Consider the following 12,840-nt stretch of genomic DNA (forward strand, 5'->3'; position numbering starts at 1 on the left):
CCCCATTTATTTATTTTATTGCATTTTAGGTTTTGGACTTACTTCTTTTTTAATTCTCATAACCAACTTCTGTAGAGATGCATTACGAATCTTAATAGATAGGGATCCTGAAGCTTAGAGTCTGTCTGAGGTAAACTAGCACAAACTTGTAGAGCTAAGACTTAAACTTTCTCACTTCAAAGTACATTGCCATTTTACCCCACCACATTTCCAAGTGCTGTAGGCAGTATAGAGGTAGATAAGGTATAGTTTCATGCCTCAAGGGGCTTGAGAAGTAAGGCACATATTGATAAATGATACATAAATTTTATTATTAAAACGATACAGTTTACCTATTTAGATGTAAGCCAGAAATGTGAGACTTGAGAGAAGCGTAAAGCAATACATTTCCACTTTTCATTTGTCTGTGGTAACAACGGCATCCACACATAATTCACAGAGCTCATATTGGCTACTTTTTTCATTTTTTTCCCCAATTGAAAAATTTCCAATTATAACTTTTGAGAAAAAGAAATATATTCACTAATTTGCCTTTTGATGCTCTTGTGTTATACCTATGAAACTACAGATATTAACTGCTAAAATGTAAGGGAGAAAAAGTTAGCACTCGTGTGACTTTTGTATTACTGCTTCTCGCAGGACTCTTTTAGTAAAATCTTTTTATCTCCTTTTCTTTCCAGGCTCCATGGTTTTGCACTGCTGTTATTTTAAGATTAATTAAATGAGTAGTATATGTGACAACATCAGTCGTAGTTCCTGTCATGAAGTAGGCATTCTGTAAATTTAGCTGAATTGGAATCTAGCACTAAATACTTGTTTTATATCTCTAAATAGATTGATTATAAGGTTCTTGAGAGGAGAGTCATATCTTCTATCTTCCTGTTATTGCTCCTCCTCATTTGGGACAGCGCTGTGCCTCTGGTAGGAGTTCATGGAAAGTTGATTGGTGGACAGCTCTATAATGAACTAATGTGAATTAACCCTGGAATCATGAGCAGTTATTTCAGTCAGATATTTGAATTTTCTTTTCTTCTGTGATTAAGACCTAATTAATGCTGGAAATCATATAGAAAGATAGAGATTAGGAGTATTTTATAGGAAGAAATGGAAATGTCCCACAGAGAGTCAGAGGTAAATGCACATGCTTGGATTTTGTGTTGCAATTGATAAGTAACAGATGTTTTTTTTAGAAGTGAAGATTTTTGAAAAAGTTCCAACTTTAAGAAAGAGAAAATTCTTTGAGGATGAGTAGGAGCTGCACTCCAATTTCTGTATTATAATAGAAGAGGCAGAATCTCCTTTTAGGTTTACCAAAGGAAAGAAGCTTTCTTACCCCTTGTGACCAGGGAGGCAAATGGGACTTTTAAGCTGTCTTGTGAAGTTAAAAAGCAGATATTTATATATAGTATATAATACATACATGCTATATTATAATTTCCATTGCTGGAGTTTCTATCTTCAGCTTTCACATAAATTATTTTACTTACTTTGTACAGAACCATTAGTATATAATCTTTCTTGTATTCATGGTTCACCAGCAGGATGGTAAAATGACAAAGTTTATCTTTAAATTATACCTCTCAGTAGAATAGAGACATTTGTTTAGAATATTGTTAGTGGGAAAAAATTTAGTAGTAAATGGAATTAGAATATTCTGAAGTAAAAAGCCTGGAAAAAGGTAGTTGAAACAATAGTAATTGTAAAAGAAAACATGGCTGTGAGTTGGTAGATGGAGATGGTTTAGCTAATCTTGATGAAAATCAGCAGGAAGTTGGGGATTATTGAACAATTCACTGAATGACTTCTTTTCCCCTTAAGAGTGTTGTAAATGGAACCTTAGTGAAGAGTGACTTGTAGAGATGACTCCAGTGTCCAGGAAAGTTATGGGTTTTCAATGGGTAGTCCGAAAAGGAATTTATTCCCATCAGTGGGGATAATGTGAGCTTGTCATAAAATTCACAAAACCATCTCTTTCTATTTGTAGTAGGAACTTTTGTGGCATGTTAATTGAGTTGCTTCAGGCAACAGGGGAGCCTTTTGGTTTTATTTGATCTCACACTATTGTTGCTATGTAGCTTCCATTAATCAAAGTTACAGTGTGGTTAGGAGTAAATGGAGCCTTAAGGAAAATTATCTTCTAGGTTTTTGAAGCCTGTGAAATGTTTTACTTACTATACTAACATCAGAATGTTTCTTGCCAAGAAGCCCACATTTCTTTGAATAAATTGATTTGATTGTAACAATATCCTTTAAAATGAATATATTTAAAGATCTAATCTACTTTGAGATGAGAGAGGGCTGAAAGGTTTTTAGGTAACTTTGGCTATGTTCTCTACCTCCTACTGGGATCAGGAGTAGACACATTTATAATAACAATGTGAGTAATATTCTGAAGGAAGCCAGTCTAATGTGTGAGTTCAGAAACCTGTGAGCCAAAATGGGGTAGCACATTTTGATGATTTTGATTGTTGAAGGAGCACTTATACTATCATTTTTCATTCATTTTGATAGGATATTTTCACATTTAATGGAAAGCATGAACCTGTTTGGGTTATATTCATACAAACACATATAGGTATATGTCAAAATAATTACTTTGTAACTTTTCTTTTTTTTTCTTTTTACTTAATAGTATTTCGTGAACACTTTCTATATCATTAAATATTATTCTACAATAAAATTTCTCATATGTCTTTAGAACACAAATACCCTCATTAAATGTGAGTGTTCTGTGGATAGATACATTTGAGAGCTGGTTCATATTCTCTGCTCTTGTTGGAGTACCTGAATGAGTATTAGTTAGCCTAGGAAGAATTATGCCACAGGCATCCTTTTAACACTTTTTATCTCCATGTTTTATAAACTTGTTTGATCTTAAATCATTTTATCATCCCATACCTATTAATATCTTAGAGGACTTATATTCCACAGAACATACTTTAGAAAATGTTTTTCAACATTATGTTAATGGGTGCATAGTACTTTATTATATGAATATGCTATAATGTGTAGTCTATTTTAAATGTGATAAATATCTTTGCAAATAATCTTTGTATTTATTTATGTTTCCTTTTCTAGAAAGTAAAGTTATGAGATTAAAAGGTCTATTCCAGTATATTTCTAAGTTCATTTATATCACCAAAAGGTCTGATGTGACTCATCTGTTTTGAATATTTTATCCATATTGATATTTGTGAATCTTGTGACAACAACTGAGTCTATTGTTGATTAGCTTAAGATATCATGTTTCTATGCACATTTGTAACTGCTCTAATGCTCTAACAATATTGAATTTATATAATATGTTTTATTATAAGGTACTGAATATCTGAATATAAAATATATCTGAATTTTTTCTTACCAATATTTATTACTTATTAACTAAGTAGATATTTAATTAAGAAAGGGTTTTCTACAAGTCTAGATGACCTCATGAATAATCTTGAATGATTTGTAAACACATGTATGTAATAAAAATCTTTAACTGAATAAATTAATCAAAATTTATTGGATACATTTCTCTTTAAATGTTTACCCGTATATGGTATAACAAATTTATGTATGAGTATATTTGTATTTATAGTTAGTGGTAGAGATGATTAGGACTGATATGAACTAGATTCAACTACAGACAAATGTGCAATTCTTATGTTTTTATTTCACTACATAAATGCAGAGAAATATAGTATAGTAAGCTTTTAAGTTCTGTGTTGACTACTCTTCAAACAGTAAAACTTGAGTGGGCTTTGAAATCCACTTTATTTTTCAGTCTCGTTTGCTAACTATTTCCATTTTAATTGTTGCAGTGGGGTCTGATGAACTGGATAGCTACATGTATCAAACAGTGGGTCACCATGCCATTGACTTGTATGCAGAAGCAATGGCTCTTCCCCTCTATCGCCGAACCATAAGAGGAAGGAGCCTGGATACAAGACAAGTGTACACCAAATGTGAAGGTGATGAGGTTGAAGATCTCTATGAGCTTTTGAAACTTGTTAAGGTATGCAGAGTAAACAATTAAATGTATTGAATTTAGTGTATACTTTAGCAAATTACATTTGCCGAATTACTTAGTAATAAATAATTTACGATTGTTAGTAGCCAAACTATTTTTTAAAAGGATATTTTGTCCTTTTTGGTTAGAAAAAAACTCTAAATCATAGTGTGCTTTTATATTAAATGATATTTAGAAATAAGACTTGGTATAGTTTGACATACAGGATTATCAAATGATATTAAATTAAGTTTTCTATTCTTAAGGAAAAAAAGACTAGCACTTATGGCCATTTAATCACTTTATTGACAAATATTTTTTGAATGCCTACTATATGCCTGGCATATTGTGCTAGACACTGGGGATAGAGCAGTGGACACATAAGTTAAAGGCCTGTTCTAATGGAGCTGACTTTGTAGTGGAAGAGGATAGACAAAAAACAAATAAATAAAATGCTCGATAGTGAAGAGTACTATGAGGAAAAATGAAGCAGAATCAGATAGCACATGATGGCAGGGTGTAGCCATGGAGGTAGTGCTACATATGGTGGTCAAGCAAGACATTTCTGATAAGGTAACAAGTAGATGTAGAGAAAATGAGAGACTGAACCTTGCGTAAATCTGGAAGAGGTATGAATTTAATGCATAAGTCACATTATATAAGAGTTTGGTAGCCATTTTGCACTCAATAATTTCTAGGAGGGAATGTGTGGGGCTCACATATCTAATAGTTACTATACTCTGTAAATGGTAATTAATAAGGATGACTTTATGTTATGCAATTATCTTTTCATTCTTATTGATAGCAACTATTTGAATACAGTTCAGTATTCTTCTAAGTATGAATTTTTACTCAGTCAGCTACCGTTGATTCATATAAGGCATGTTTGATGAAATAGGGAATTCATGGAAGTATTTCTTGGATGTCTTACAATTTTTCACCAGGGAAAGGAAAGAAGATTTCTGTCCCCTCTTCTACAAAGGGACATTGCATTTCACTTGTTCACTCTTCAGAGAAGTTCAGTTTTTTTCAGAAGTTACCTCATGAACCTGTGTCATGAAAATTTTCTAGTCTCAAGTAGCTACTTAAATGACATACTTGAGTTTCATACAAATCAAAAGTTAATTAAGGATTTTTATATGAAAAATATAAGCACTGAAATTCTTTTAAAATTTGTTTGACTAAAATAGTTATTTTGTATGTTAGAACATTTTTATTTTTATTTTAAAGAGAAACTAATAGGAAAAACCCTTAGAGTAGTTCCAAAATTTTCCTACTTAGTTATGGATAGCAAAAGAAGTAGATACTTTTGAAAGGAAATCACAAGGATCTGCTTTCTTTCCTCTGGGAAGATACATGTTGTAAACATTTTGATTGTCAAACAAGGTAGAAGGGTTAAAAGATTTCCACTTTTAGTGGTCATGTCTTCATAAGGGTGCAATTATGATCTTGACAGTATTCACTTTGAAGTGTTAAATACTGAGTGCAAATCCTGCATTTTCAAAATTTCTTTTTCAAGATACAAAGAATTTGGACATTAAGTTTTTAATATAAAACAATATTATAAAATGATGAGACTCACAATAAAGTAATTGGGTTTCTTAAAAATCACAAACTTGATCACTTTGGAGAAGCTCCCTGATAACAGTTCTCCAAGAAAGGGAGAGAGAATAAATTACTATTAATAAAAAATCTAATTAAAAATGGGAAGATTAGCAATAATTAAGAAGAAATTTTCCTTTCCATCCATGCTGTCTTTGGAGAAATGGATGCTTTACCATTATTATCTTTATGGTAACCATCAGTTATGACATAAATTAATGCTAATGTTAAATTCTTGACAACTTCTGCTTTGGAAGTTTGTACATGATAATTATAGTTGAAAGATATGTTATCAAGTTGTCTGGGACTAAATAGTTCCATCTTTTCCTGTGTAGAAATATTAATTTTACTATAAGATATTTTAAGGACATAAATATCAGAAATATGTTGCTTTTATGGAACAGATTGTATAACTAGGTTTTTATAGTTAAATTCATTTATGAAACACTGGTGCAAAGATTACAATAGAGGTCTTACATATTCTAATGAATAACTGAGTAATTATGAAAAAAATGAATCTAGAAAAGCTATAATTTTTCAAGCTAGTCTTGTTCTAAGAAAAAGAACTGCATTTTTAAATTCTTTGAATATTAATGGAATATTGAAAGCATTTAGATTTATTTTTATTTTAAACATTTATTTATAACAGGTTGCAGCTTTGCAACTTGGACATATAAGTCTTGTTTTTGTAACATTTTTCCCCACAAATATGAAGACTGATTTTTGAATAGATGTTCCTTTTTGCAAAGAGTTTAATTTACTAATTGCTAAAAAAAAGTAGGAAGGACTTGGAAGAACTTGTAGAGTTACAGGTTTCTTAACTATTTTGTAGAAATGTAATAAGCCTTTGTCTAATAAATTAGCAGGTGACTGTGACAGCTAGAGGTATGTGTCTCAAGCTGTTTGCAAAATATTTTTCATGTTGCTAATCGTTTCTTTAGAATTTCTTTACTATTGAAATATAACTTCAGTTCTTATCTAGTTTAATTAGCTTAGTAGATAATTGTATTATGTCCTGAAAATATCATTATTTCCAATTCTGTTTGTTTTCTATTTAAGTCATGTGAACAGTGTAATAGTTACAGAAAGATACATATAAGTGCTGTATCTCTATAGGAAATATATCTAGGTATTCTTTCTGTCTGCTGGGTTGGAGCTACTTTCTGGAGTGATGTCTTCCGTTTTCTTGGTTCATTCCTTAGTTTCAATATAATCCATATTTAAGAAATTGCCGGGCCGGGCGCGGTGGCTCAAGCCTGTAATCCCAGCACTTTGGGAGGCCGAGGCGGGTGGATCACGAGGTCAAGAGATCGACACCATCCTGGTCAACATGGTGAAACCCCGTCTCTACTAAAAATACAAAAAATTAGCTGGGCATGGTGGTGCGTGCCTGTAATCCCAGCTACTCAGGAGGCTGAGGCAGGAGAATTGCCTGAACCCAGGAGGCGGAGGTTGTGGTGAGCCGAGATCACGCCATTGCACTCCAGCCTGGGTAACATGAGTGAAACTCCATCTCAAAAAAAAAAAAAAAGAAATTATCTTAGAGAGGGTACTTTGAAATCTTTACATTTTGAAAATGTTCCTATTCTGCCCTCATATTTTATTGATTTGGTTGAATTTAGGATTTTTTTTGAGACAAAACTGCATTATCTATTAAATTTCTAATATGCAGGCTATGCTTTATTTTATTTTTTATTGCATTTTAGGTTTTGGGGTACATGTGAAGAACATGCAAGATTGTTGCATAGGTACACATATGGCAGTGTGATTTGCTGCCTTCCTCCCCATCACTTATATCGGGCATTTCCCCCCATGCTATCTCTCCCCAACTCCCCATCCCCTCCTGTCCCTCCCCTTTTTCCCCCCGACAGACCCCAGTGTGTGATGCTTCCCTCCTTATGTCCATGTGTTCTCATTGTTCAACACCCACCTACGAGTGAGAACATGCGGTGTTTGATTTTCTGTTCTTGTGTCAGTTTGCTGAGAATGATGGTTTCCAGATTCATCCATGTCCCTACATAGGACACAAACTTATCGTTTTTTATGGCTGCATAGTATTCCATGGTGTATATATGCCATATTTTCCCTGTCCAGTCTATCATCGATGGTTATTTGGGTTCCAGGTCTTAGCTATTTATTGTAAACAGTGCTGCAGTGAACATTCATGTGCATGTGTCCTTATAGTAGAATGATTTATAAACCTTTGGATATATACCCAGTAATGGGATTGCTGGGTCAAATGGAATTTCTATTGCTATGTCCCTGAGGAATTGCCACACTGTCTTCCACAATGGTTGAACTAAGTTACACTTCCACCAACAGTGTAAAAGTGTTCCTGTTTCTCCACATCCTCTCTAGCATCTGTTGTCTCCAGATTTTTGAATTTAGGATTTTAAGTTGAAAGCCATTTTTCCTGAAATCATTGACAGCATTGCTCCATGGTTCTTTTTTAAAAAAAAAATATATATATTTATATATATATATATATATATATGTATTTTATTGTACTTTAGGTTCTGGTGTACATGTGCAGATCATGTAGGATTGTTGCATAGGTACATACATGGCAAGGTGGTTTGCTGCCTCCATCCCCCTGTCACCTATATCTGGCATTTCTCCCCATGTTATCCTTCCCCAACCTCCCTACCCCCTGCTGTCCCTTCCCCAGTCCCTCCCAGCAGACCCCAGTGTGTGATGCTCCCCTCCCTGTGTCCATGTGTTCTCATTGTTCAACACCCACCTATGAGTGAGAACATGCGGTGTTTGATTTTCTGTTCTTGTGTCAGTTTGCTGAGAATGATGGTTTCCAGATTCATCCATGTCCCTACAAAGGACACAAACTCATCGTTTTTTATGACTGCATAGTATTCCATGGCGTATATGTGCCACATTTTCCTTGTCCAGTCTATCATGGGCATTTGGGTTGGTTCCAGGTCTTTGCTATTGTAAACAGTGCAGCAGTGAACCTATGTGTGCATGTGTCTTTATAATAGAACGATTTATAATCCTTTGGATATATACCCAGTAATGGGATTGCCAGGTCAAATGTAATTTCTATTTCTAGGTCCTTGAGGAATCGCCACACTATCTTTTTTGCTACTACTGGTGTGATTTTCATTCCTTTTTAGGTGGCCTGTTTTTCTTGTTAATTTTTATGATGTGTCTCATGCTTGATGTACTGAAATGTCACAGTAATGCTGTATTGTGTGTGGTTTCTCCTGCATCCCTTCCCTAAGTCCCTATTGAGTAGTGACACATTCCTTGTCCTCTTTCTCTGATTGATGGTTCGGGGATAGGCATGTAATCCAGGTGATAGCCAACCAGAACATGACATTCTTCTGGCCATAGTGATTGGATCAGGGGTGGTTTTGTTAACCTATGTTTGTCCTGATAGAAAGAAGCCTAGAATGATGGGTAGTTGGCAGAAGATAAGCTCTTCTCCTTTACATGCAGAGATGTGTTGGTGTGAGACCTAAAACTGCTATAGCCATTTTTATTTTTTTGTTGGGAGAAAACTTGATGTCAAATCCGATACACAAAATATTGCAAAGCCAATAGAATTTCAGTGTAAGGATGGTTCTGCCACTAGTAGATAATTTGTTCCTTTTGATTTTCTCTGTTCTCTTTTGCTGACACTCTCACTACTCAGATATGAGACCTTCTAGATTGAAACTTCATATCTTTTGTTTAATGTATTTTCTATATGTCTTTTTGTTGTACATTCTATGAGATTTCCTTTTTAAATTTCCCTACTTTCTTGTTAAATTTTTTTAGATTTTAGCAATTATGTGTTCAGTAGTCAAGAACTTTTCTTGTTTGTTCATTGTTTTTAAATAACAACTTGATTTTCTTTCTATATCCTCTTAAATTACAAATAGAGATTTTAAACATTATCTTTTGTTTCCCGAAATATTGTTTTCTTTGAGTGTTTTTTTTTTTTTTTTTTTTTTTTTTTTTTTTTTTTTTTTTTTTTTTTTTTTTTTTTTTTTTTTTTTTTTTTTTTTTTTACAGGCTTTTCTCTAATGTCTTGGTTGCCTTTTCATATCTGAGAATACTACAATAGGAAAACTGACTGTGAATGTTTTTGACTCTAGAATTTTCCCAATGTCACGTCTCACACTTGTTATTCTTGGAGTTCAGGAAGGTGTGGACTTGATTTCTTTCTTGGCTCTGTTCTCTTCCATGCAAACAAACAGTAGATTATGGCTCTCTCTGCCAACTGATCAGTCATGGTTTCTTCTTTATCTGCTTTCTAACTTAATAAATTAATTCCAATCCTTTTTTCATTGGTTCTTTTCTTCTGTTTATTATTATTGTCAGTAATCATTGAGAAATTAAAATTTTAATAATAAATATTAAATACATAAATAAACTTATTAATAAAAATAAAATAAAATTACTTTTTATTATTGACAGCAATCTAAAGTAAGTTTATCTTCAAGTTAACTAGATATAAAATCCAAATTTTATAATCAAAGTCAAGTTTTCTTGTTTTGTTTTCTGTTTCTTTATCACCTCTACTTTCTGTTGACTCTGTTCTCACTCAGGACCTAGTAATTAGAGGATGGCTCCCAGTTGTATTCTTGGTTTAAATGTAGTAGGAAAAGCTCCAGTTTTCATTTTAAGTAGCTTAACTGGGAATCTAATTGGCCTGACTTGTAATATTTATGAGTCAGACTTGGTTGGGAGATAACTTTGATTGGGTAGGCCTAGGTTGTGTGTCATTTCTAAACTAAGAGATGCAATTATGATTTCTGGGAATTACTGGGAATACGTTTGCTAGGAGTAAAGGAAGGGTGAATCTCCAAATATAAATCAGGCTATTGCTGGTAGAAGAGTGAACCGTGGCAGGGGGGTAAAGGGTAACACGTTTTCTAAAAATGTGTAGGTTTCACCTTGGAAACCATCATAAATGATTCTTTTTTTTTTTTTTTTTTTTAAGCTGATGGTTGGAATGCAATAGTAGATCTCGGCTCACTGAAACCTCCAACTCCCAGGTTCAAGCAGTTTTCCTGCTTCAGCCTCCCTAGTAGCTGGGATTACATGCACCTGCTACCACGCCTGGCTTACTGTTTTGTATTTCTAGTAGAGATGGTGTTTTGCCATTTTGGCCAGGCTATTCTGAAACTCCTGACCTCAGGTGATCCACCTGCTCGATCTCCTAATGAGCTGGGACTCCAGGCATAAGCCACCATGCCCTGCTGATTCTTCTTTTTTTTTATATATCTCTTCTCTATTCCCTCTCTCCCTACCTTTCTTCCTTTTCTCCTTCCTCCTCCTTTTGCTTTTCTTCTTTCACAAACAGTTGAATATTGGGTCTGAAGCAGTGAGCTTGTAGTTAAGGACCTGTATATCCAGTTGCTTGTGATTTTCCACCTTAATATTCCACAGGCATGGCAAACTAAACAAATTCAAAACTTATTCGTTATCTTTCTACACAAACTTGCTCCATCTTCAGTATTTTCATAATTAAAAGCATCATCATTTATCCCATCATCTAAGTCAAAACTTGGGCCTTACCACCAGACTTCCACTTTTTCTCAGTCCCTTTCTCCACTCCATCCTCCTCAACCATCACCATTAGAACTCCAACAACTGTTAGTAATGCTGGTATGACTTCTAAAATTTGACCCCTTGACTTCATTCTCACCACTACTGGTTTTTTATCTGTACTATGTGAGAGCCTCCTAATCAACTTACCTTCAGTATTGCCCTTGGTAGAAGGGTCCATCCACCCCTTCTACCAAGTTGTTGGCAGCTGATTTGTATAAATGCATAAATAACCCATGATTAATATATAGTCCAAATACATTGCATAACATTACAGAAGGCTCTTTAAGTAGAGGCCCTGGAAATCCTGCTAGTCTGATCCTGCTATTCCCACATAAGCACCTCTGGGATCAAGTTATAATGAACTAATTAGGTTTCTAGGAGATTACTTTCCACGTCTGAGTCTTTGGCTGTGCTTTTCTGTATGTGTATCTCTTTGTTCTCCTGAAGAACCCCTTCTCACCCCATATTCTTTTGTGAAACCTGCCCTAATTTACCTTCCTCCTGTTTGTTCCATAGCAGCTTGTCTATAACTCTACTGTGACTCTCATTGAATTATTAGGATTGTTTTTGTGGCTGTCTCTTTTGCTAGAATGTAAGACCTCAAAAACATGCTCAGTGCTGCTTATTTTTATATCTCTAGTGCCTAGCAGAGTTCCTGACATATGGAGGCTCTTAAAAGAATATTGAATATTAAAATAAATTTAGTAAAAAAAAAAAAAGTATAAAATTATCCAACCGAGGCTGGGCACAGTGGCTCATGCCTGTATCCCAGCACTTTAGGAGGCTGAGGCGAGCTGACCACTTGAGGTCAGGAGTTCAAGACCAGTCTGGCCAATGTGATAAAACCCCATCTGTACTAACATACAAAAATTAGCTGGGTGTGGTGACGTGTGCCTGTAATTCCAGTTAATCAGGAGCTGAGGTGAGAGAATTGCTTGAATTTGGGAGGCAGAGGTTTCAGTGAGCTGAGATCATGCCACTGTACTCTACAGCCTGGACGACAGAGCGAGACTCCACCTCAAAAAAAAAAAAAATTTAATATAATTATCTATACAAGGGAGCCACATTACTATGACATGTGATGTAAAACTGTTGGTAAATTCATTTTGTCTTTTTCTATTTAGAAGCTTAAATGGAATGGGCATCATAGTGAAAGTTTTCAAAATAAGGCATCCTATCAGTGCAACCACTAACTGTACCAAGAATAATTTCCTGCTGCAGACTACTTTATGGAAATGCTTAACAGAAACTCTTCCAAATTATTTTTAGTATATGCATTTTAGAAAACCTGATTATGGTGGAAAATTACTTGGTGAATCTTTTTGCACTTCACTACATGAAGGAAAAACCTAAGATTGTTGGGTGGCGCTGAGGCAAATCTGAAGGGTTTGGAGTAGGAGAAACATATAAGATGGACTTAATATTTTTAGGGAGGACCCAGACATAGCATTAATTAAACAGGCACACAGCCCTGTACAAATTGCCAGTGGCTCCTTAGAACTACACAGCTTGCCTCAGACCCTTTCAGTTCCCAAGATTTTGGACATTAAACCTGGTCCTTTGGCATAAGAAATGCTTTTCTAATATTGACTCAGCACTCTAAACAAGAAGAATTGGCATTGGAACTGACCAGTGTCATATATACTCCCAGATGCAGCATTATTGAGGCTGTGCCGTATCTGACCCTTTCA

At 34.6% G+C, this 12,840-nt stretch overlaps 1 protein-coding gene across 2 annotated transcripts in view; it reads left to right on the plus strand.

The window, feature by feature from the left end:
* Window positions 1–12,840, plus strand: part of DPH6 (diphthamine biosynthesis 6) — a 196,169-nt gene that overhangs the window by 3,929 nt on the left and 179,400 nt on the right. For both annotated transcript variants that reach the window (XM_017539516.2, XM_017539519.2), the window contains exon 3: window positions 3,807–4,000. In XM_017539516.2, coding sequence (XP_017395005.1) covers window positions 3,807–4,000 — 194 coding nt within the window. The remainder of the gene's footprint in view (window positions 1–3,806; window positions 4,001–12,840) is intronic.

Source organism: Cebus imitator, unplaced genomic scaffold, assembly GCF_001604975.1.
Source record: "Cebus imitator isolate Cc_AM_T3 unplaced genomic scaffold, Cebus_imitator-1.0 Scaffold119, whole genome shotgun sequence".
NCBI lineage: Eukaryota > Metazoa > Chordata > Mammalia > Primates > Cebidae > Cebus > Cebus imitator.